At 39.2% G+C, this 21,247-nt stretch overlaps 1 protein-coding gene and 1 long non-coding RNA gene across 2 annotated transcripts; one reads left to right on the top strand and one right to left on the bottom strand.

Moving 5' to 3' along the window:
- Positions 1-99: 99 nt before the first annotated feature.
- LOC140240414 (metal-response element-binding transcription factor 2-like) lies at positions 100-19,877 on the bottom strand. The gene is made up of 14 exons (XM_072320180.1): positions 19,452-19,877; positions 18,974-19,151; positions 18,148-18,251; positions 17,285-17,315; positions 16,745-16,785; positions 16,148-16,224; positions 15,512-15,564; positions 14,875-14,917; positions 13,000-13,068; positions 12,188-12,311; positions 3,106-3,173; positions 2,509-2,682; positions 1,409-1,520; positions 100-794 (listed from the first exon to the last, which is right to left on the bottom strand). Exons 1-14 carry the CDS (start codon positions 19,875-19,877, stop codon positions 213-215), a joined length of 2,082 nt encoding a protein of 693 aa, XP_072176281.1. The 3' UTR covers positions 100-212.
- Positions 3,338-6,432, top strand: LOC140240415 (uncharacterized). Its single transcript, XR_011902031.1, has 3 exons — positions 3,338-3,945; positions 5,269-5,669; positions 6,397-6,432. It is a non-coding gene; the product is annotated as an uncharacterized lncRNA (long non-coding RNA).
- Positions 19,878-21,247: the final 1,370 nt, after the last annotated feature.

A 21,247-nucleotide genomic window follows, 5' to 3' on the forward strand; every position in this document is an offset into this window, starting at 1 on the left:
ACATAATGTCACACAAGTGGTCCCTCAAATTACAGAGATTGTGTCTTCCATGTATGCGAATGTCCTTTGCCTGCTCTTCTCAATAAAACAAGTCTCCTTTTGCTATCATTCACACTTCCAGATGTTCTGCACTAAAGTGATTTTTCAACACTGATATTATCTGTGTTAATCTCTGGTATGTTTAATCGATAGCTTTGGCCTTTTCTGTTTTTTCATGGTGAACATCCCTCCCACTGTATGAGATACTGCACCTTGCCATCGACACAGACCCGCTTCCCTAGCACTTTGTAGCCTTCCCCGCACGCCAGCCGCCCCTCGGCGCCAAAGTACGATGAGACGGACTTCTGGAGGATGGAGAGCGAATTGGCTGTTTCCGACATGCCGTTCAGCCGCAGCTTGCTGGGGCTGGTCCCCTGCGGCGGCTTCTCCGGCCACGGTTTGTGAATGTCCGGCGCCTGGCTGACCTCGCTCGAACTGAGGTCATCCGCGTCCTCGTTGGGTCTGTGCTTCCTCTTCCGGCCCCTGCGCTTCTTCCCTTCCAACTGTCCCGAGAGCAGGCGGCCGTACTGGTTAACCGCGCCGTTGTCTTGCCCGGTCCCGTTCTTTGACGACATTCCCTCCTCGGGGACACTGGGCGAGCACGGGACCACGCTGTTGCCGAGGGGGACCATTTCTAGAGGGGGGATCATGTCAAGCACAGAACAGCCCCCACTGGTGATTATGGATGATGAGCACACTCCCCCTGCATAGCCACGGTACAACTGATTGGGGCTGGTGAGTGGGTGAGGTAATTTCTGTTTGAAGAGAAGAAATGCAAACAATAAGACAAGTTATGCAAGTTAATTCAAATTAGATTATGGAGAGGATTGAAAGAAGAAAAACAAGGGGGGGGGGAGAAAAACAAAACAAATATCTAACTCAAGTCACAATACTGTAGTGTCAGACAGGAATTAGAATCTAAATTTAATACAATTCTATACAAAAAGGAATTGTTATGTTTATTTTTACAAGCTGACTTTTGCTGATGACATCATGAAAGGCAAGAAAGATTCTTTTAAGGGGTGGAGCTTATTGGGTATAGAAAAAAAAAATCAATAGATTGATACATACTGAAAGTGTGGTGTGAAAACCTATTCAAATCAGCATAAGCAATCATGGAGTAAAATTTCACAGAACTTGAACTGGGGGGGGGGGGGCGCCTTTATAGAATGTTCCCTTTCCAAGAAGGAAAACTTTTCTTCCTTTGCGTCTACTGCCATCAGGGTATATTTAAATGGAACAGTTTCGATCTATGCAGAGTAGAGAATACAGGCATAATCATCTGACTCCAGGCAAGGTTTGATGCTCTCAATCACATTCCACAACACAATTGCCCGACCTCGCAGCTTGGAGAGGGGCGGTGACTTACATTATTTGTTGCCTCCAGGAGAAGTTTCCGGGCCTTCTTCGATTTCGCTGCAATCTCCTCGGCGGTGAGTCCCTTCTGCTTCCTCCTCCTCTCCAGCGGAACGGGAGACAAGCTGTCAGGTGAAAATTTGTGAAAAGGCAAGCAACAAGAGAAAGAGTCTCTGTCATTGCTGTATTCCAAAACAGAAAAGAGAGAGCGGAAAAAAAAGGAAGATTTGGTGACGAGACTGTACATGATATAAAGAGAAACTGTCTTAACTTTGTTCTACAATGTACATACGCAAGTCAAGACTACTGTAACATCAGAAATTTTCACATGGATTTCAATTTTGCCAGAGCCAAGATTCACTCAATTTAAATGCATGCAAACATTTTTGTCTACACTATAATACACTGGATGCCAGTGGCAATTTGCGAAAATTTCATGCCGCAAAAAAAGGCTGTCACCTTCAATTTGCAAAAATTCCAAATGGCGAATAGTTCTTGCTTTACAGTATTTAAATTCTGGACTTCTGATCTCCCTTGACATTACTGCTAACCTTACTGAGTTCATCAAGTCCACCCAAATGGCATTCCAGGACTCTAAATGACTGAAGATGCTACAATCAGAGCATGAAAATTGCCCACGGGTCTCTGTAATGCAAGTTTAACCCTTTGTATGCTTTGACTGCTGATGGCACAGAAAACCCCAAAGTTGTACACATTATCCCTGGCACAGAAAGGGCTAAATAACCACTTGATCACTGTATCATTAATGGGAGAGACTCAAAGACATTAGTCGAAAAGATTTGGATTTATCACTAACCACAGCGAATGCAAGATGAAATGATAATGGAACTATACATGAAGAACTAACATAACAAGAATATGCTATGCTTGTATTAAAAAGCACCTCTATGGCGACAATAATATGGCAAAGATATTGTGACCAGAAGTGTGACTGTAGATCTCACTATGAATTTCAATCTAGGTTCTTTTTAATCTTGTGCAGACATAATTTTTCTGTAATATTTTCAAATAGGTTTTGAAATTACTAAAACTACCCAGCACCACTAATATGAAATGAATGAGAAATAAAAGTTCAAGATCTGAAAGGCTCACCTCTGCACTGGAAAAAAGGTCACGACCTTCCGACCTTTCATCTTCATGTCATTCATGACCTCATCGGTGATCTGACCAATAGCGGGCAGGACTATGGTGGGTGGGACGGGTGGAGTGCGTACCCTCAACCCCCATAGGTTCTTCTTCTTCTTCACTTCCTTGCCACATGCAAACCTGGGGTGGGAGGGCACCATTTAAACAGTATAACTCTTCACAAAATTATATGAGAAATGCACTTTACACCTTAGCTGCACATAGTCTCTAAATCTGGAATTTGCATCAGTCCGAAAATTGATCATTCATTAATTGTTCAAGAAATGTCTAGGATATTTGCACACAAAAATAAAGAAGTTAAAATAAATAAATCTTTCTTGCTATCTTTAGAGTTCTGGAAGTGATATAATTTTTCACTGAGCAAGAAATTTCATAGTTGGCAGCTACATGACAAGAAATAAAACAAACAGATGACGTCCTATTTCCTCATTTCTGTCCATCTTCATCTTCCAACAGCTTAAGGTCTTCTTCAATCGCATATAAAATCATGTTTCTATGACAACCGTGATGGAGGGAAGACTAACATATACCAGGGTGTCTCACCTCATCTTGGAGCTCAGGAGGGCCGACAGCATACTCTCCTGCTTCTCCGACCGAGTTGTTTCCGAGAGCTGCGTAAAACAATAACGTATTCATACAGTAAGGATATGCAAACAAAATCCCATTTCAAGAATTTTAAAGGGACTGGGGAGGAGTGTTGGAACCCAAAATGCAAAAGTACTATTTCATGAAGTGAAACAGGCAAAAACAAGGGTCAATGCCTATGAAAGGACTAAGCAATGAAAAAGAATCGATGAAAAATACGGCATTATGAAGATATCTATGATTTTGTGAAGAGCGTTACATGTAACGCTTGTCAAAATCACAGGGGGTCGGCTTAGAGGCTCTCCGTTCAAGTGTTGTTTTTGCCTCCCTCTTTTGTCCGATTTTGGCACAGCGTTGATTTGTTGCCTTCTCCTCGGCGAAAAGCAAGCCCAAGATAGAGTGTACAGCTGTACATCGACGCGCCGCGATCGCGAGGCGAAACCCGGGTGCCTGTTCACTGGCTAGCGAGCGTTATCGGTGCATTTCCCGGCATCCGCCCGGCAGCTAGCTAGCACGGGTCAGCTCGAACTCTGCTGGCTGCGTATATAGGCCTACTTACCGTACCACCACTCCATCCACACAACAATGGAGCCGCAGGAGGAGAGCGAGAGATCTGTCTCCAAGAAGAGGAAGACCATGAAAACCAGTGACAGAGTATGGAGATGGCGACAGAAAAATAAAATGAAGTCAATCCCAATTCCCCTCAAGACACTAGGGGCTGAACGACAGAGATGTCATTTCACTTCTGCTGGATCGGTAATGAATTTGTGAAACTCGGAAGACTTCATTCAGTTCAGTGTGAGTAACAGTCAACTTCAGTTAGGACCTACAATGTAATAGTGTATATTGCTGATAGAGATGTCACTTAGAGGATCTACACACACTATACTATTGTTATGAGTAGGCCTAGAATCTAGATTAGTAGTTTTGTTAGGTATCCTATGCCCCACCCGGAAAGAGTTCCTTATGTCCCCCCCCCCCTACCAACTTGCACAAAACAAACAAACTAGGCCTAGCATTCCTTTTTACCGATAATAAACCAAATAAAGGTTATGCCATTTATGGGAAGACTTCCCATATTATTAAACCTTTATTTAGTCCACCATTAGCAAAAAAAAAACAAACAAACAAAACAAAAAAAAACAACAACAACAACAACAGCAACCTATCGAACCATTATTTGTGCAAACTAGTGGGGGGGGGGGGGCATAAGGAACTCTTTCCCCACACCCTAACTTGTTTCTATTATGGTAAACTAAAAGATATATCACAATTTGCCTGAGATTTTACTCACATTTGAAGAAAGGCCACATGCAGATTCACAAAGCCAAAGGTGTACCGGAATTCAGAATGCGATTGAGGTAGTATGGTAGGTATCCTAGACCAATGTTCTACCATTCCTAGTCCGAGGCCCTTTTTCTCTGCCAATGTATTAGATAACTGGAATTTTTTTTTTTTTCTGCGTAATGACATATCCCAAATTTGGCTCAACAGTTCTCCTTTTTGAAATGTGCTTCTGGCAATTGCACAAAATCGCTGTTCACATTAAGAAATGGCACGCTAAAGTGTTTTGCATGTAAATACGCGAATTCCTATTTTACCATATTCTGGATTATGTTGCCCTATTCTACCTTCATGTCAAATTATGGGTCTCAAAATTTCGAAATAAGAAAGTTACGACACTCATCAGAACTGCCGTTTGTTACAAATCGGCGATAGGCGAGAAATCCAATTTTACGAAACGACACTGAATGAGTGAAAGTGTCAGCGAAGAGCTGCGTAGAGTGATCATCTGGTCACTCTCGCTTTTTACAAATAGTTTGTGGAGAGTCAACCGTGTATATGTTGTCACGGCAGCTATGATCGCGGACCAAAAACGTGAATTCACATGTTTGGTAAGGTACCTAATTATTGTCTCCGGTTATGGCATTGCAAAAATGTTGATTGAAGTGTATCTATTGTGCGTATACATAAGTGGCTAATGGCGTATATGCATTGCAGCGCAGTTCACTCAGTCCCTAGTGTAGTGGCTAATGGTGTATGCTTTGTAACACAGTAGGTGCTAGTTGTTGAGAAAGGTCTGTCAGATATTATTGTGGCAAATGTGGGTATCTTTTGTAGGGCAACAGCCAGCATCACATTCAAGGACCATCCTGACTAGGCAGCTCAGTGAAGCCAGTGACATCCCCTCTCATCAGTTGAGACCAGCCCTCCCAGCTACCGAGCTTGATGTCAGAAGCCAGTGAAATTCCCTCTCGTCAGTTTCGACCAGCTACCCAGCTCGGTGAAGCCAGTGACATCTCCTTTCATCAGTTGAAACCAGCCCTCCTAGACCTAGCTAACCAGCTTGATGAAGCCAGTGACATTCCCTCTCGTCAGTTTCGACCAGCTATACCCAGCTTGGTGAAGCCAGTGATGTCCCCTCTCATCAGTCGAGACCAGCCCTCCCAGCTACCCAGCTTGATGAAGCCAGTGACATCCCCTCTTGCCCATTGAAACCAGCCCTTGCACTGGTACAAAAGGTTTGTACAAACTGTCTTTAATTACCTGGTACATTTTGTTTTAAGACACCTAGATCCAACAACTGTTTTGAACCTGCAAATGAAAATTAATGTTGATATTTAGTAAACAAAACATCAATAAATTGTTCGATTTAACTCTGTGTTCTCAAACGATGCTGTTATTATTCTTGCTGTAATAATTGATAACATTTTTTTTTTTGAACCCATAGCTGTGGTAGTGGTTAATAAGATTATGGTTGTCTTGATCATTACTTTTAGGGTTACAAGTTAGATAGTTTGTACATTGCAGCCACATATAGGCCTCCTATATGATTGTATGTGGAATTACAGACCCCCAAATCCCATGTATGTGGCTGGATTTAAAGACATAGGCCCTATATGAGCTTGTATACATAGGGCCTACTTTGTAGATGCACAATGAGAGGCTGAGGTCATCCCGACGTCATGTGCAGTGTCAACTCATCAAAAATTTGGCTGGGGTCTGTAGGTCTTATTTTCCTTTTTGCTATTTAACTTCTACAGTAGACAGTCTATTTCTAACATATTTCATGGAGTTTTCTCTGTTGCATATATGTGAGCACTACAAGATAAAGCTACCTGGTAGACTCTACACTGAAATAAAAGGGATAGCAAGTTCTGTGACTAAATTTACAGAGTGGTGAAGAACTAATGCAACTATCCTAATTGTAAGTCAGTGTTAATGCCTTTCATTGTGTCTGATATACAGATGAACTCCTGTCCAGATGCCCCTGTGAAATGGAAAAGTTCGTGAATGCCGTTGCCTTCTCCAATTAGTTGTGGAGGAAAATGCTACTCTGAGGAAAGGACTTGGGTCAGATTGAAGTGGATCAAAACCTGGTGAGAGTGCTGACAGATATTGATTTTATCAGAGCCTGGGCAGATGTTAGAAGATAACAGGTTAGATGATGAAGACGTCCCTTTGGCATGCATATTTAGGAATTTTTATGTAAATATCATAAATAAAGTGGGCTACTAAGTATTTTCATTGGACTTTCAGCATCTAACATAAATACTTTCATCGGTACTAAACTTGTCATTGCTTGAATGTTAGTCATTAAAGAGAATATTTACTATGTGTAATACTGAATAGTTAATTGAGTCTATATGAGTAGTAAAATAATTTTTCATTGTAAATGTGTAGTAGTTACTATATCACCAACATTCAGTCATTAGATGAGAGATCAATAGAATGTGCTTGTTGGCCTCTATTGCAGTGGAACAGCTAGCATCACATCCAAGTGCCATCCCAGATATCCAGGTTGTTGAAGCCAGTGACACCCCCTCTCGCTAAATAAGACTGCCTCTTCTAGGCTACGCAGCTCAGCAAGACCTGTGACATCCATCTCGCCAGTGGAGACCAGCCCTCTCTACCACCAAACTCAGTGAAACCAGTGACATCCCCTCTCATTAATCAGAACCAGCCCTCCCAGCTACTTACATGTAGCTCCATGAAGCCAGTGACATCCCCTCTCATGTTCTTCTTTGTGGCTGGCAAATGTTTGAAAACTGAACTTGGATGACGTCAATATCATAATTATGTTGAGTGCATCCGAGTGATGGCAATGATAATAGCTCTGACACCAGCTCTTCCTATAGGCCTACTGTCAATTTATGCCTTCATTGTGTATAATAGCAAAAGACATGTTAGTAATGAAAAAGCTGCACCTTTGTACCAGGATTGTTGGGGATTCTGATAAATGCACATTGAACATGAATAACATCAATTCAAATCATAGACCTACATTCATGTGATGGCAATACTAACTGATATGACACTACATTCATATTTCTGAACTCTCTATTTCTGTCTTTTCTGTGAGGTAACAACAAACATGTTAGTACTCAAATGTGTGAATCAGAATGAAACATTGAATTGATTGCATAGAAAATTTGTTCTTGCCCCATGTGGCAAGTAAGGAATATAAATCCTGTAAACTCCTAAACTGCATGTGCTTAAATTGTTACTGGAAACTGAAAGGGCTGCAATAACCAGGCACAAAGTGTTTTGTCCTTTTATTTTTTCATTTGGTCTTTTTCCCCCCTGTGTTTCCCAGGTGTTTCAGTGGTGAAAAGCTACAATTACTCCGTTACAATAAAATATTGCATCAGTGTTTTAAAGTGAACTTAAGCAGGGCTGTCATGCACAGCAGTGTACATCACTGAAAGGGCCTTTCACAAATTTCATTATTGCTCTAATTGTTATTATTATTATTACTACAACTACTATTGTTGTTATTGCTAATGTTTTTATTACTATCATCATCTTCATAATGATTATTATCCTCATCATCATATATGTGATCACTGATATCATGCCATGTGTTACATTCAAGTGGCACAGCAGGTCCTACACAGTAGCATTGTCCATCAGCATTTTGGAAGACACTTTTCAGCACATAATTTTGTGATAACTCTATCAAATCACATTATTATGAGGACAATATTTTTGTGGTAAATGGAGTTTGTGCCCTTGTAATATTCATTGCATCTATATTTTATAGCCAAAAATAGGTATGAATTTTGATAAACAAATGTGTTGGAAGTACTTCAAACAAGATGTTCAGTTTTCATTCACATAGATATAAAAATACACATTGTACATTGTAATATACATTTGGTAGGTCCCTACATGATGTTCTACTGATATAATTGTATACGCTAAAACCCTAAACTGAATGTGTTTTGACAATGCAATATGTAGAAGGTCTCCACACTGAAATAGTATAGTGTTCTTTGTACTTGAAGTCATTAAACCATGTGACATTGATTCTTGGACCTTCACTTAATTTTTTTTTTCCCCTGCAAATGTGCAAGTTATTTGAAAGTGGTTGCATTTGTTAGGTTTTTTTAATTTACATGTTATATCATTGTTATCATAATTGTTCAATATGATAGGAGTATAATGTGTAGATGCCAAAATTGACTAATGACAGAATGCTGAGCAGTGTTTTTTTTTTTTTTTTTTTTTTCAAATTACTACCTTACCTGTGTAAATTGGCAATCTTTGCCATACAACTATTTCTATTATGACATTTCATATTTAAAAGATATAGGCCTACATGCAAGGCGTCAGCACAGATTTGTTATCTCTACATTGTATATCACATCACATTACTGTGAGAGCAGTTTCTACATGTAGCACATTTGCAATTAGAACCTGTGCTCATGATGCAACACCAAATGCAAATATTCATGCAAAGATAAAAGAAAATGTAAGGTCAGTGTACCCTGGTACACACAACTTCTAATGTAGGTCCCATGTACACATGCAATTCATATGTACACATGAAATTTGTATATGTATGCATGGTAGTATAATGTACAGTGTAAGTGTAGGGATTTACTTTGAACCATTTATTATAAGTGTATCCCCCTTCTGTTATAACAGGTACCACCCCTCTACACATAAATACGTCAACCCACACATACAGTAGTATTCACATTTACATTCATCCACGCATCCCACCTATCACAGACACACCACCATTATCACATGACATTTTCCACTCTTTCACTTCTCACCCATTGTTCCCTGTAATACTGAAATCATGCCTAAATCACCCACGCCTACACACCATTTACATATTATGAATATTTAGTTTTAACCTTTGTTTCCTTATTTGCATGTTTTGTTATGTTGATTTTGTGTATGAATATTTGTTACAACCCACATTTACATGTAAACCCATGCCAAATTATGTGTAGAATAAACTGGCTACAAGTTAGTTAGCCAAGGCACTCCTAAGTAACACGTGTGCTGCCCTAGTTTGCTTTAAGTGTGACGAGTGCTAGAGAGCTAAGCGAACCCGAGCCCTTACATAAGAAATGTGTTAGATTTTTATTCACTGAAATATCAGAACAAGATATTTATACCTGTGTAGGTCTAATTGTTAAGCATCAATTTACCACTGAGAAAAAAATGTGTTCTGATGATAAAAACCTAATCAGGGTTCTAGATAAAACTGAGTGAATGTTGTTGGCCTATGTGGAAATAATTGACTTGAACAGATTATTTCTTGTGTCTTTTCGCCTTGTAGGTGAACGAGACATATTGCATCATGCGTGGTTGCATTGCATGATGAATGAGAAAATGTGTAAGGTAGCCTCAGAAATTGCTGGATTAGTTATTAGACTATTACAGGTGTCACATTATTCAGTCTAGAAGACTGAAAATGATCTGATTCCCAACATTTTTGTGTGTATCTGTGAAATAATTCCAATTAACCCTATTCGTACAGAAAAAAAGGTAGGCCTAAGCCATACCAATGACCAATTTTCTAACCTATTCAGTGCATGTGTCAGTTGTGAAGAAAATCATCCACAATAAGTTACAACTAAGTCACATTTGAAATTACGAATACATGACAAGTTGTACTGGTAATAAAAATGAACTATTGGTTAGATCCAATGCAAGTTTAGATATAACATGGTACCTGGTACTTCTCTAGCCTACTTGTGTTTCAAATCTTTGAAGAACTAAAAAAAAAAAAAATAAAAAAATAAAAAAATGGGTTTGCCATGAAGATTGCATTTCTTGGCAATGTGCATGAAAAGTTTAAGATATGTATTGAATTACATGTACATGTAATAACACAACCCGTTTGTGTTTCGTGTAATTGTAATCAATAATTGAGATTTCGTTGATTTTTTTTTTTTTTTTTTTTTTCTACGTAGCCCGACCAGGTCACCAGACGCCGTGCGAAGCACGGTAGCTACAACTGTAACTGCGTACTGGGCTGTGTCCTTACCCGGAAAAGTTTCTACGTACAGCAGCTACAGGCACAGCCCAGTCGATCGCTGTATAAATAGCCCGGCGTCTGGTCGGGCTACGTAGTACCGCGTTCACCTATCCCGCTTTCGGTACTCGTACTTCTCAATGAAGAATCTTGTAATGGAGTTTGATGGCTTTTAGGATACGTAGCCTACCGAGTCTTCCGACGATAGAACTATCTCTCATAGTATCTTGGAAGAAGGACATGTGAATCAGAATCGGAGGATCTAGGAGTCCTTTGATTTTAGGTTAGCGCTCTCATCAAATGAAAACACAACGCGAACTCATACACTCGTACACAGCATGCAAGATCGTACAGCTAGCTAGCTCTCGAGCTTGCACTGCTGCGAGTTATGGCAAGTGATGCGGCCAGCGCTCGCCGCCGCGCCCATAGGCACAGCCAGCCGTCAGAGCTAGCTTGCTCTAACTAACGTGCTCTAACTACTAGTACAGCTGTAGTTCCGCAGCTCACTCGGCATGTTGGCTTGATTTCGCTGTAAGTTGGCTTGATGTCCGCAGTCAACAAGCAGTATTCCGCAATTCAAATACGTATCGCCATCGTATCGAAGGAACTTTTTCCAGAAAAGTATGTTTTGTTTTTCGCTTTTTAAAACATTTGAGAAGATTTCGATATCCAAGATATTTTGACACATGTTAAGTTAAATATCTACCTTTCATTTTATACCCAAAACACCTTCTCTTTCGCATGTTTTGCACAACCGAACACTCCTCCCCAGGCCCTTTAATAAATTCAGAATTTAATGTATTTAAAATTTAAAAAAATCTTATGGTATTAATGTAGTCTCAGTGAGATCATAAACCATAGATGTGGTATCTTTTTCCAAGTTGCTTCAGCAACCTAGAAGCCATGAGCTGTTTATGAGATAGATATTAAGATACGAAAGAAATATCTTGCGGTAATACACCCTCAGTGAAATAAATTATCAGCATAATACAAAAAAAAAAAATTCACCAAAGTTGCTTCAATGACATGACAGCCATGGGGTTGTTTGTATGAAGCTGACGAAAACTACACCCATAAATATGTCTCATGTTGGGAAGATGGACAAGTATTGAGGAAAGATTTTAGACTCTTGTACAGTTTATAAGAAAATGCAGGATTCATCTTTGTACAAAGGTCTTGACAAGTTCAAGTTTCCAAGTTTCCAAGGTTCAAAGGTTTCACGAGTTCAGTAGCTTCCAATAACCATGACGGCAACTAACAGCATGAATCATCCACTTAATCCCCTAAACTTTCCAGGATCTTTGATAGTCCTATCAAAATCATCTTGTTTCAGTTGATTGGATAAGAAAGTATCCCAGAGTCACATGATCAGGGCCGTTTCATAAAGCTGTTCGTAAAATTACGCACGACTTAAATATGGCAAGCCAAGTGGGTTTTCTAGTCATTGTTAATGTCAATAGCTAAAGTTGAAATTTGCAGATGATAATGGTAATTATTACATATAAGACACGTCTTTAGTTGAAAGTGTATTATTGCCCCAATGTAAATGAAATATTGACATACAATTGTACTTTGTTAAAAGCTAAGGAGAACAAAAAAATGGGCACACATATTGGCACTTCATATTTCAGTCGTTCGTAAAGTCATGCATAACTTTACAAACAGCTTTACGAAACAGGGCCCAGGACAGCTACATTTCAGGCTATAAATGAGCTGAGAAAACTTAAGAGTATTGAAGCAGCATTTTGTCTCCAAACTCACATGGGGAACCTGGTAGTTATTCCATTCCTGGGTCAGGTTGGGGAGGATCTCGTCTTCAAAGTCGTAGTACTTCTTCTTGTGCAGCAGGGTTAGATTATACAACACCAGCTGTGCCAGATCCACCCTGCAGATTTAGAACAACAATCTTTCACGATGAAACATTGCATTCACAATCAAATCATTCTCGATAAAACATGCTCACTACTGTCATGTTACATTTATTTACAAATGTGAAAGACCACAAAATGAGGTTTGAAAAGAAAGTTTTTGCTGTAGACATATCTAGTTTGTGTGACAGCAAAAATTCTCTTTCATATTGGCCTTATTACTAGTATGTCATACTCCACTACAACTTGACCCGAGTGAAATACCTGAACAAACGACACTGTTGAAGAAAGATTGTCCATGATCTTCTCATTACATGTGCATATAGTTTGTGTGGAATTACCTGTAGAGCCCTTTGCAATCTTCCTTACTTTTACTCATTTCAATTCATTGACAATGAATTCATAATATTGTTTGCTTTTTGACACTACAGAAATAACCTATCATTATTGTGAGTTCGTTGGTGATCTCCAAAGTCTTTGTAGAGTGATGTTTGTATGTTTGGGGAGTTTATAGTGCGGTTTGCCACTGTTTTAATAGCAATTGGACATGTCAGCACACTTTCATTACTATCACAGCACTGTGACTTCAGATGGAATTCTACTAAAAATACAAAATAAAAGCTGCCCCATGACTCATGCTGTATCACCAGTCCAAATAATACTAATCACCTCGATTTTAAATATGTTCAAAGATCAATGTCTCACCATTTCAGAGGAAGCCTCTTGAGGTACTCAGGACCTCGATTGCACACAGAACACACAAATATATAGAACCTGTGGGAGAAACACAGAAGAAAGAAGTACAAAATGATGATAGATGTCATAGGTTTAGCATATATGCCCATCTATGGGATATCCCTTTGTTCACGCAAACGCTGCAAATGCCGATCTACTGGATAATCCATACCAGAAATGGCTCAGACAATGATGTCATCTATAGAGCTTATTATAGCCTGTGAACTCTGACCTGACATCCCACAGTCCTTTGCCTCACTTCCCGTCACTGTTGTTTGAATTGGTATTCACTTTTGAGGTTTACAGCTAACGGAATAGGTCTACATCTATGTGAGACTGAACACTGCCAAACACGTACGTACTTTACAGTAGTCCCATCCACGGGGTCTATGACTTAGACCACACTAGTCAATAGCTATCCATCAGATTTCATTCAATATTTCTTCATATTTGCAAGCATCATACCTTATGAGTTCTATTCCACTGGAAAGCTTGCATTTTTAAAATTTCATAATTGATAATTGAGTATCTGAATATAAGAACGACCCAAGTCCATGGAAGACCATTTCGAGTAAACTTAAAAAAACTTCATATCTTTTTTATTTGTCATATAATAATTCTATTTAACTGTGATGGGAAGGCAACATTGTATATACAAATTAGAACATATATTATTATGACAATTAACATTTACATTGATTGTGGAGAGGTCGTTCTTTGAATCATGTACATGATATTCTGCTATAGAGATGAGAGAAGGACGAGAGAGGGCGCTATAATATGAATGGTCAATTCCATTGTGACTTATGGGACAAAGTGACAATTTTCGGCAATTTCAAACCAGTATTTTGAGAAAATAGTTGCATCAAATGCATTTTTCTCAGTTCATGGTTAGATCTATCATATCACAGTTTATGAAAACACCATACTTAGTTTAAAAAATATCATTGCATTACATACAGCAATGAAAAATTGCTGTCGTGACTTATGGGACATCTGAGGACCACCGTTTTTCACATGGGAAAGTAAGTTCTGAAATATTCTTAAACACAGAGACTCTGGAAAGATATTTTCTTTCCTGAATGGAGCAAAGGGTTGGTGCTTACCCTGAGCCAAGTGGCATGAATATCTACTCATTGGTACAGTAGTAGGATAGGGAAAACCAGTGTGACTGATGGGACACAAAAACGTGACTTATGGGACGCTATCAACTACCACATTTTGAGATTGAGAGAATAATATTTACTGATGCCGGAACAAGTTCTAGAACATCATAAAACCAATCTATGACCATAGAACATTCAGAAAATAAGCCATCTGAGAATTACACAAGCTGTATTATGGTCATAATAGTGTGTCAGAAATGATACATAAATTCTGCAAAAATTGGCAATTTTCATGAAAATTGAAGGTTTTTCGGACATAACTCCTCTCCACGTTCACCGATGTTCACAAATGAGGTATCAAAATATCCGTTGTGAAAGGCTGCTTTGAGTAAACAATACCAGATCATCTAATTAAGCTTCATTAATCATTTATACTCAATAGTTTGATTTTCAGAAAATGCAACCTTTCGGTGGAATTGACCAAATGTAAGAATGACCCAAGTCCTTCATTCTTACATTCATATAAGATTTAACTCATTTATTTCAGGCACTTCCGGGGGTAATTAGGATTTATCATTTATACACAAGATTAGTCCATGCATAAGCTACAATTTCCCATGTCAAACTAAATTTGGCCAAAAATTGGACTTGGGTCGTTCTTATATTCAGATCTTCAATTGTTTTTCTGTATGAAGACTATGAACATTGGAGATGAATGAAGAAGGTAACTCTATCTCACCTATCGCCATACATCATTGGGATCTCTATACACTGGACACATGCTGTGGGAGGAAAAAATACAGGAGAGTTGGAATCTAGCAAACGACTGTCATCATTTTAGGTCAGTATAGTTTGAATACAGACACATTTTCATGGGTCAGCATTTCATTCACACAGATTGTGCTGGAAGTTCTGAATGAACTTCAGAGATAATTCACAAATTAAATCGTTTTGCATCAGCAACATATCTTCTTGCAGAATTTCAAAATAAAAAAATCAAATTCAAAATTATCTCATTGTCATTGTGAGCCCACAGAAGTGTTTACAGGGTCTAGTATTAGGCACTCTTGATTATCACCAAACAATATAATACTCTAACACAGCCCCTCATAGTAGAATATTGCAAATATCTTCCCTGTATCCTGCCAAGCCTTTAACCCTCAGCTTTTATGGTAGGAGGAAAAACACACATCTCTCATAGACTTAAATGCAATGGAATGGCCACTGCTGGATTTAAATAGTTACAGGGCTCTCTCTCTCTCTCAAAGAGTAATAATTATGCTTAAGAGGCTCCTAAGGAAAAGTGATACTTCACTTTTACATCACTATTTCTGTAAGGACCATTTCCAAAGTGGGGACGCAGGGTAGTTGATTACCTTCATGAAACCATTGCCGGCACCTGCAACACTGAAGCATCTTCAAGTACCAGCTAAATGGGAGACAAGACAAAGAAAAGATATATCATTTCTACTCAGCAGGTAGGCAGTAATCTCCGGTTTAAAGAGCAACATCGCAGGTCTCAGAGAGATGTCGCCTTAATACTATTGAGGAGAGTGGTTCAAAAAAGCAAATATGGTTGACGGAGTCCATTCATGGATGTGAGAGACTGAGTGACTAGACCTGACTAGATGTGATGTGAAGACTGAAACAACGGAAAAAACTCAAACAACCCACTTCATAGAGTTTAAATTTACCTTGTACATGCCAAACCCTTTCTACAGCAATTATGATAACAACATATCAAGGAATGCAATGAGCTAGGTATAGAAAGGATTACCTACAATACCTTCATGTAAATCAGTTCTTGGCATATGTATATTTTAGTACAGATTGTTTACAGTACTAGTATTTGACAGAAACAATAATGAAGATTGAAAAAAAAAAACACCTACATTTACTTACTTTTCAACGAGAAACAATTCCTATCCCCTCACAGCAAAATAATAAACCTTTAAGGTTTCAACAGATTTAATCTATGAATGAGAATGATGGATAGGCCATTGTACACTTACTCTCCTGGACCCCCACAATAGCAGTAGCACTGTTCGGTGTTGGTCTTGTGGCCGGTATCCCAGTGGAGATTTTCAATCTGTAATGTACATTGAGACAAAAACAGATAGATGAATCTATCACACAAAATCTCCATAAATATGGGAGAAGCCTGGACAGAAGTGAATATTGTGAGATGCTCAATATTGCTGAAGAGCTAACATGGGCAGAAAATAACTAGGTGTTTCCAGGAACACCATCATTTTTTGTTACACCTCTAAAAGTGAATAAATACAACATCTTTAATGATGTCACCAGGCTCGGTGAATGTCCCCTCAGTACACACATAGCAACAATTTTCCTTCATTTATAGTATTGTAGAATTACCTGTAGTTCTTGAAATAAGCACAGACATCATCAAGTATACACTTACTGGGCATGATCACATAATTCATATACTGAATGTAAATACACATGCCAAATATTGAACATGATGGGTAAAAAAAAAAAAATGTAATTTAATTATTTGAACAGGAATATATCATTCCTACTAATACCAGCAAAGATATAAGAAATATATAAGAAAATATCACAGAATATGTTTTTAATGGTTTTCTTACTTTGTATGGGAGTGCCTTCTTCACCTCTTGGAATGCTTTAGCTGCAAAACATGAAAGACAAGGGGGGGAAAAGGAGCAGAAGACAACATGAGAACCAGCAAAAAACAGACCATTTCTATTGCTTGTTTTTGCTCTTGAATTTCAATACACTATTTGCATTGGACTCTCATACCAGGAAAATATGGCACATTTACTGCAGTGGAAGCAACAAATATGAAAGGAATCAAAACAGAAAAATGATGAGGAAGTGCTAAGAGAATGTGCCAGAAACATTTGCTTTCTTCTTAACTTTATTTATAACAGTCAACCTGTTCTTAAGAAGAGGTCAGACATTGATTACTGTACACACTCTCAAAGACATAAAACAACGCTGTTGACAGCAACCTAAACAGTACTGAAAACTCTCAATGACGGACAGAATGCACACTTGATAATTTGCATATTTGAACTGTATTGCAAAATGACTGGCAGGATGAAAAACATTTTGTAGTTTAATTTATAAAAACACTGTCACATAGAACTTCAAGCCATTTCCATTACCTGCTGGACCTTTCTTAAGAGCTCCGCCCACCTGAAATATCAAGAAACAAAAATGAAAAGTAATGAATATAGAAAATCAGCTAATGTCCACGCTGGAAAGTGTTAGCCTTTAAACACCACAGGAATTTATGAATGACAATTGTAACATGATTTGACTCAGATGCATCTGCCACAAGCCAGACTAAAAAATTTAGATTCCCCTCTTTAAACTTTCAACTAAGGATCACGATATTAGATATTTGTGAATTGTCCCCTTCATACTGAATTCTCACTTTATGATTTTTGATGTGCACTTCTTCATTGACCTTGACTCTCAGGGAAAACAATTCATCTGGATGCTGTCACATTTGCGCATCAAGAATAGTTGTAATAATAAGATGTTCAGTTACCATGGTAACGAGGCATAATTACACATGAATTAATGGGTGGGCAAGTGGAAATTAATGCGAACACAGACATTTTGATTAGGATGGGGGGGGGGGGTCGGGCTGGAAACAGTAACACAGACTTAAAATCCAGTTCTATAAGCTTTATTTTGACACTTTTACATTTCAATTACTTGATTTCCCTCCGCAATTACAGTATGTTTTCCAATTTATCATTACACTGTAATCTGACAGAATTGCACAAAAGGGATGTAATCATGGTCTAATGAAAACAGCATCACAAGAAATCATTTAATACACACAAACAAGTAGGGTAATTACATTTCTCACAAAAAAAAAAATAAACAAACAAATCTGTGGATTTGATATCCATAGATCTGCTTCTGAATGTAGGAACTCTTACAGTTCAACTCAAAGCACCAGTTAAAATATTGTATATTTCAACTTGACATACAAGGAGATCAATGCTGCACGTACCTTGACTGAACTAACAAACACACAAGGTCTACAATGCCACGGCTCGTCCTCGTTTTGTAGAATGCCGCCCTCTATGGCAGGACTATGACACTGCTGATGATAACCTGGAAAGGAAAGAAGTATAGAAGTCATGAAACGAACGCGAACACATTCTAAGAGGACCCGTACATACAACAAGTATCTCCTGGCAAAGAAAAATGCAGGACTCAAACCCATCACAAAATGATTAAAACAGTGCATTCTGTGCAACATTAATAGAGATTCTTGCTATCTGATTGGTCAACTTCTCATCACATGACATGCACAGTATGAGCTGAAAAGGACCATTGCGTGCTTCATTAGCGAGAGTGCAAATGCCCTTGAAGAGTTTTGGATAATGCACAATGATGTCACCTTCCATGTACATTACTCAAATAGGTTATAATCAAACTTGCTGTTTCCAATTCACACTTCCCTGAAAAATGCTTGTTGTTAATATTCTTGCCTCGGCTTGGACCACAAGTGTAGTGTAAAACAAATAATATATGGCATATATTCATTCAATGGAATAAGATTTGAATTAGAACTGGAATCATTATTTGCTGACAGATGAGATCATCATTTGGTGAGAGGGATGAGATAAACTATTCAACTCTACTTCCCTCTGTTAAATATAGCACCTCATCTTTTACCTCCCGTGAAATTTTGTACCATCACACTTATGCTACTTGAACACAATTTGTCATTGTGATAATGAAATAAGTTGTATCCTTTGATACTGAACAATGCCTTTCGCATAACTAAACAAGGTATGCATTGGGATTCTCAACACAAGTACGCATTTCACCTCTTCCACATCTGTCACAGATGACAATCTCGTTGGGGAGCTCCGAAGTCCCATCGTGGCAGACGAAGCAAGTAATATCCTCGCTGTCCGTGTGGGCTTTCTGCAGGTCCTTGTACAAGACCCAGAACTCAGAGTTGTCTTCGAAGGATACCATACACTTCTCGTGATCAGCATCCACCTGTCCATTTAGCGTAAAGCCGAAAACAAAACAATTTTTTAGTTATAAAGCGACACATCCCAAACTAATGTTGAATGAGCATTTCACTATTGCAATTGGCAGAGTGAAAGTTCAAGTCTTTGGATATAACAGAGTTAAAATCCATAATGCTTTTTCAACACAGTCTGATTCATCAGTATACAGTGGTGTGGCAAAATAAGTAGGGGTGGGGGAGAAACATATTGAAGTCTTTCCCTGCAAAGTGCAATAACTCCCTGTACCCAATAAATATGGCTATAGGTGGAATGACTATTGCCCAACCTTTGTTACTGTTCCGAGATAAAAGAGTCCATCGCTCCACCTCGCCAAAACATCAAGTCCTTCAGAATACTGGCGACCCTTTGCCGCTTCGCATTCGTCTGTGACCACTTCCGCTGCTGCCGCTGCCTCTTTCTTTTCAGACTTCGGTGTCTCGGACTCCTTGTTGGCCGTGCTCTCACCGACTTTCCCCGTTCCCTCCTTCCGTGGTCTCTTCGGCGAGTTCCCTTGTCGGCTCGGCGATTTGGCAGAGATTGAGTTGTTGAGCTTAGCACTGACCACCTCTCTCATTGGACGCTTGGGTGAAGCCTTGGTCTTCAGGGGACTCTCTGGCTCCTCTGATTGGCTCGGTGATGGCTTGGGGGGCTTGGGAGTTAATTGAGATGAACAACTGGCCAAGTCAGACCCCAACTGAGTTGATGCTGCCATCTCCTGCAACAGACAAGAAAGGTCCATCATCATTTAAATCTGACATGTGGAATACAAATTCAAATGTTTGCATGAGTAGCAAGTCACATGCCTGCCCCAAATTCACCCAATTTCTTAATTTTTATTTACCTACATAAAGTATACCATACACATTGCTTTTAATATATGTGTGACAACTTCATGATATTGGTTACAATTGTAGTGGCTGTGGTTGAGAATAGCTTCTGCAATGGCTGAATCTATAAGAAATTATTTTGTTCTATTCCTGTCATATTTTGTCCTGACCCTAATCAGCAGAAAAAAAAAAAAAAGGGGGGGGGGGGGTGAGTAGTCTAATTAAACATGTGACACTAGCTTCACATAGGAAAAGGCCGGTGACATTATATCAGTCTCCACACTTGAGATGTCACATATGAATATGATGTCATAAATGAATATGCTGGAAACTTGTTCTTCGCATTGGTAGAAAGTCATCCCAGATTCCAGACTTGAAGTTTGTGCATAGATCTAGTCAGATAAGGATATGCTATCACTTGGTTGTATCAGTTTCATTTATAGGCTCCAGTCTTCACCAGTGCAGTCAGTGGTGCCAGGTGGATTCAGATTATAGATAGAAAGAGGAGGGCGCGGCGGCCCGGGGCCCTGGATGCGTGCCCCCCCCCCCCCCCCCCCCCCCCCCATTTTCACTGGAAATTTTTTTAATGGATTGAGTGACTGGCTTTACTGATTTAATTCAGCAATACAAACCCTTCACAACAATGAGTAGATATCTAGTAACTCTTCCTATGTGATGTGATCATTTTGTATGATTGTTATTTGTTACGATTAGATGGGCGAGTAAGCATTGCATTGCAATGCCACATTGCGCTTTGCATCATACTTTGCATCAGCGTGCATCAATGCATGGACTATTTGTGCACTCTCCTAGACATGCTGGATGTCGACATTGCTAGTGCTTGCGTGCGTCAAACATGTCAAAGGGATCGAGAAAAGTGACTTTTATGTTTCGTATATTACAGCAAGAGTAAAGACTCCTTCATATGTTCAAGGTGCATATAAATTGAATGGAATGTCCATTCCAATGGTTTCTTTACTCGTAACTCGGCGGGAACATGGCAAGGTCAGAAACCCTGCATCAAAATATACGCGTGGGACTGGGAAACAAGCCCATTTAAAAAAAGGAGTAACACTGCGAATGAACATTTTTCTGTACGACAAAGTCCTCTGTGTATCATGGTGGGCTGGAAAGAATGCCTTTTCGTCATCAGTACTTACCCCGTCTAACAAATCGCAGACTTTTGGTGAGAATGCCGAAACAAACGCCCTGCTTTTAACGTCGAAGATGCTGGGATCACATCCTCCGCGAGCAC

This window comes from Diadema setosum, chromosome 17 (genome assembly GCF_964275005.1).
Source record: "Diadema setosum chromosome 17, eeDiaSeto1, whole genome shotgun sequence".
NCBI classification, from domain to species: Eukaryota; Metazoa; Echinodermata; class Echinoidea; order Diadematoida; family Diadematidae; genus Diadema; species Diadema setosum.